The following is a 5,387-nucleotide window of genomic DNA, read 5'->3' as shown; positions in this document are numbered from 1 at the left end:
AAATAAAAAGGGAATACACCTATATGTGTGGATGTTATGTTGGCGGCTAGCACAAACAAACCCATTTGAAAATGCATGGATGGAAGTGCCGAAAGTGTTGTTGCCTAGGAAACAACGTGCAAGGCTATGACCACTCATTTAACATGTGAGCTAATCGACGATGAAGCTGACCGATTGAATGATGTGTGATCACTTATGTTGGTTGTCAATGAAAAGGAGGTGTTGTTACTAGCGCCTAACGCACTATTAACACTATAATAATTAAGTCGATCCATAGTTCATGCCAATGATTGGGCGACACATGGAAATTGAGGAAATGGTGGTGGCAATGGCAAATGAGGATAAGAATGACATTGATCTACATATGTTATTTTTTTTTGCCATTTTTTGTTGTTGTGATTTTGGCTTTTTTCTTTGAATTTTTTTCTTTCACTTCCTTAATTTATTTATTTTCTAATGCTATTTATACTGATAATTTTTTTAACATTTTATTAAATTATTTTCAAAACTAGTGAATTAGTTAATAAATTATCATTAACCAAATGTTTTATAACTACGTATTAAGAATCTAATAGTCAAGGATGATAAAATGAACACAAAAAAGATAATAAAATAGTTCTGAGATATCTTTATAGCTAAAATGTGTCTTTGTATTGCTCCCTTTCTATCAAAATTTATTGTACACCCATTGACGTCTCGCCACATGGCTACTCATGTTGTTGGCAAATTTCTTATTTCTTTCCGATTAACATATTTTACATTTTTTTCATATAAGTAATAGCAATTAATACTTTCATTAATTTAAACAATAATAATTAAAGTAAAAATATTTAAATAGATAAAAATTACTATTTTCCCAAATAAATAACAATTTAATAACTAAAAAATAATTAAATTTGACCTGTAGTTTAGTTAATAAGTTAAGAGGGGTTATGACTTGTTCTATTTCTTTCCTAGTGTCACAGGTTGAAAAGTGGTTGTAGTCAGTGTTATTAAACTCAGACTGGTCAATGGCTCGATCAGGATACTGAGTCAATGAGTTACTAGTTAGACGAGTGAGTCAATGATTGGACCGATTGACTCAGTTTATAGTAATAAATCTAAAAAAATCGTAATATTAGTTAATATTATTTAATAACTCCATATTCCAAATTTAAAAATATTATCATACCTAATTAAGTAATCAACAAAGAATATTTCACTACTATGATATGTCACAAATAAATTGAAAATATCATCAAACAACATATATATTATGTTTTAATTGCAATAAAAGTGCACATAAGTTTAAAATGTAATTAAACAACGAAAGTTTTGCTATAACATAAGTTAACGAATAATAAATATAACTAAAAATAAGTTAAAAGTTTTTTATTTTTTCATCTCAAAACGACATCATTTTAGTTGTTTTTAAAATAATATTCTTTTGATTGACTCGGTTGGTCCAATCCTTCGAATCACTGATTTTAGGCTTAAACCGACTGAATAAACCGAGTCAACCTGAGTTTGATGAAAAACCAGTTAGATGAGAGGCTTAGACAAATCAAATGCCCGATTCACGATTGAATCGATTGGACTAACCGGTTCGAGCCGAGTTTTATCACGCTGGTTGTAGTCATTATTACTGTCCATGCCATCTCCTTAGACAAAAGCATAATTTATTGCCAATACTTTTCTCTTAACCTAATAGGACGATAGAAACTAAAGTCATATCTTTCACTCGTTTATGTTGAGATGTGGTAGATGATAGAGGGATGCTATTTTTGTTTCTCGAAGTAGAAAAAGTGAATAATGACAAATGTTAGATTTTTCTTTTACTATATATTTTAATTCGTATGATCATTGATGGTATTATGACATAAGGCTAAACTATTTGTATATTAATATTTAGATTGGTTATTTTTTTTTTGTTGTTGAAAGATTACAATATTTTTTATAGAAGAAATTGTTTGAGAATATCTCTATCCGAAATTCATAGATTAAATGCGGAAGTTCTTATGACCATGACTTTGTTCCCATAACCTAATGTTTATGCCCATACATAAACCCAATGGAACAACCATGGTCCTAGACCGAAGAAACCCCTAAATGAGTTCATGGTGAAGATGAAGAACCTACCTTGTTGAGCCATTTCCGGAATCTCGAATGTATGATGGTGCGATGATCTTCCAAATGTTAGAGCCCAAATGGTTTTTCTTATGCTTCTCTAGAGGGGAATGAGATAGCTCTTTTCTTGAGTGTTTGCCTTATGGTGAGAGTGTGCCTTATGGTTCAAGAAGATGTGTCTTGAAGAGGAGAGCTTGCCTTATATCTTTATGTGGATAACTAGGATAGTGTTTTTATCTCCATGGATAACACTATCCTAATCCACCTTTATTCTCCTTAACCCTACACCTTAAAACCTGTTGTTCTACAAATAGGGACCATAACCCATAAAGGTAACCCCGTAGTGGTTACTACTTTAGTTGCAACAATTTTGATTCAGTCCCTTCATCAAATCAGAAATTGCCCAAATGCATTTATACTTAAATTATTTCATGACACATATGCCCTTATCCACCAAATTAATTACTGAAGATCATTTTATATTTTGGCTAATTACATAATGACCATAACACAATTATAGAATTATATTTGTGACCTATAAATTGTCTGAAATTCTAACAAAAATAAGTTGTGTGACTTTGTTTTATGTTTCATTTTATGGGGACTATATAATGTGTTAAAGTGGCTTTGTCTTTTTGAACTGGTTATGATTAGGTTGTTGTTTGATAAGGTTATGACACCCGAGTTAAATGGATATTATTGGTGAAACTCGTGATAGGTTGACAATATTAAAGTTATGATTTAACATGGTTAATGTGAGAAAGAAGACTGGCGTGATTTTAGATTATTCATTATATCTCTATAATTATTTCTAAAGTAAGAGAGTCTTATAGATTAATGATTCCATAAAAATTATTTTCCATGTAAAATTTCTAAAGTGCTTTCATAATGGTGTATATCCCTAAAAACACTTTTTTTTACTTAAAAGTCTATTTAAAACACACTCCATCTTTAAACAAATTAACAAATATGTCTTTAAATAGGCACTTGTAATAGTAACAATTAAAATTATTTGTGTATATATTTTTGATAGGATAATTGAAGCTATATTAAAATAGCTATATATATATATATAATTAAATATGATACTTGTTAGACTTAATAGTCATTTTAGATGAGATAAAGTCTAATCTATTAAGCTAAATATAATTTTTAAATAGCATTAGCCTACTTTATTTATGAAAAAAAAACCTAAAGTGACTTGTTATATGTCATAATAGGCATATGACAAACAAATTCACTTATTTCTATCACTACTTATAATGATTATTGAATTAGTGAGACCTATTATTATAATATTTAAACTTTAATTTTTTTAAAATATTTTTTCTAGTATCAAAAATATTTTCTCAATTTATTTTGTTAATAAATTAATTTTTTTAAAGTGTGTGATTATGTATCTCAATAAATATAATTTCCAAAAGTTGAATAATTAACTATATAGTTGGAACCAATACTTTGTTGGTATAAAATATTATGTATTATTTATTTTAATCATCAATTACATTTAGCCCTTATCTTACATGGTAAGATATCGAGCAAGCTGATGGAACTTCTCTTTAATCTTTATATATAATATCCACTCTTCAAGACCTATCTTCTTCAACTACTACCAGTTACACAGCTCAATTAATACACATCTTCGGACTCACAATCCAACCCGACTCACGGAGTCTTCAAACAGTTGAACCAGGCATGGGCAATTGCTGCTTCAGTTCCTTCGATTCTAACCAGATAGCGACAGCGAAGCTTATCTTACACGACGGTGTGCTACAAGAATTCTCGTACGCGGTTAAGGTTTCATTTTTGTTACAGAAGTACCCCACATACTTCATATGTAACTCCAACGACATGGACTTCGACGACGTAGTAACAGCCATCGACGAAGACGAAGTGTTGGAAACCGGTGAACTCTATTTCGCTATTCCTTTAAGCAAATTGAAGCTGAAATTGCAAGCGGATGAAATGGCTGCATTGGCAGTGAAGGCTAGCTTGGCGCTTACGAAGAGTGGTGGTGATAAATGTAGGTTTCGCCGGAAAAGGGATGTTTTGTTTTCCGGCGAAGAGAGGGGGAAGAGTTACCGGAGAGTGGTGATGGAAGTTGGTGGTGATGTTGATATGTCAAGGAGAGGAAAGAGTGGTGGTCGGGGGAGGAATTTAACGGCGGAGTTGAGTTCAATACCAGAGTAGGGGTAGTTTTGGATGAAAAATGTGCTCGCCGCCTGATTTTGTTTTTCATGTATATTTTGTACTAGGCTTAGCATATGGCATCACCGTTGTCAGGAAGTGTTATTTCCAGGGTACATAGCTATTTATTTCTTGAAGTGTTATTTTAATGAATCGGACTCTTAACTTATTATTTCGTTTCAACCAAAAGGAAAGTTTAGAAAGTTGTATTGTTAATACTAATTAGTTCTCTCATTTTTTCAACTAAAATCTACACAAATTCTGGGCACTTTAATAGTTGATGTTGTGCTTAATGTAAATACTACTAACAATCAATCAAATACCATTACTTTTAATATAGTGATTATAACTGTGAAATTATTAACAATATAATAAAAAAAACTTTCTCATGTCACATGTCACTTCCTCCTTCCCTCATGTTACATGTCACTTTCTCCTTCCCTCACATGTCACTTTCTCCTTACATTTTATCTTTCATGCCACATGTCACATCCTCCTCACATATTTTTCTTCCTGCTTTTTATATATTATATATGCTAATAACAATTTAATATTAATTAGTGATTGGTTCATGTTGCTACCCCACTAAAATTGAGTGTTTACAACATCTATGTTTTGTTATGTTAAAAAGTAATAGTCATTGAACATTAGATAAATTAAAATCATTTTTCACATTCAAATTATTTCTTTACATTAATCTATCTATATAATTTAATGTTTACCATTAATCTAAGAATAATTGTACTTTTTCACCTCATCAAAGTTTTTTGACATTTTTCACACTGAATTTTAATATTACAGTTCAGATTTTTTCAATTTTAATTTTCCTCTATTAACAACATAATAAAAAAAATTCCCTTATGTCACATGTCAATTTCTCCTTACATTTTTTCTTTCATGTCACATGTCACCTCTTCCTCACATTTTTTTCTTCCTACTTTTATATATTTTATATGTTAATAATAATTTAATACTAATTGTAGAAAATTCAAATTAAAAATTATCAATTTAATTTTTTTATGTACTTAAACATGCAAATAAATAAGTAAGATGTATATTCTTAATAATATGAATGTATGAGTAATATGTGTGTT

At 30.1% G+C, this 5,387-nt stretch overlaps 1 protein-coding gene and 1 long non-coding RNA gene across 2 annotated transcripts in view; one reads left to right on the top strand and one right to left on the bottom strand.

The window, feature by feature from the left end:
• Positions 1,336-5,387, bottom strand: part of LOC109350836 — a 13,411-nt gene continuing 9,359 nt past the window's right edge. Inside the window, exons 2-3 of the long non-coding RNA XR_002108132.1 lie at positions 4,689-4,701; positions 1,336-1,349 (exon numbers count right to left, since the gene is read on the bottom strand). This is a non-coding gene — a long non-coding RNA (uncharacterized LOC109350836). The remainder of the gene's footprint in view (positions 1,350-4,688; positions 4,702-5,387) is intronic.
• LOC109350835 lies at positions 3,689-4,309 on the top strand. The gene has a single exon (XM_019592145.1). It carries the CDS (start codon positions 3,802-3,804, stop codon positions 4,294-4,296), a length of 495 nt encoding a protein of 164 aa, XP_019447690.1. The 5' UTR covers positions 3,689-3,801; the 3' UTR covers positions 4,297-4,309.

This window comes from Lupinus angustifolius, chromosome LG06 (genome assembly GCF_001865875.1).
Source record: "Lupinus angustifolius cultivar Tanjil chromosome LG06, LupAngTanjil_v1.0, whole genome shotgun sequence".
Taxonomy (NCBI): domain Eukaryota; kingdom Viridiplantae; phylum Streptophyta; class Magnoliopsida; order Fabales; family Fabaceae; genus Lupinus; species Lupinus angustifolius.
This window is presented reverse-complemented; position numbering and strand designations above follow the sequence as displayed.

What these genes read in the sequence shown, in the direction of transcription:
- LOC109350835 (XM_019592145.1), top strand. Translation starts at nt 3,802, where the DNA reads ATGGGCAATTGCTGCTTCAGTTCCTTCGATTCTAACCAGATAGCGACA.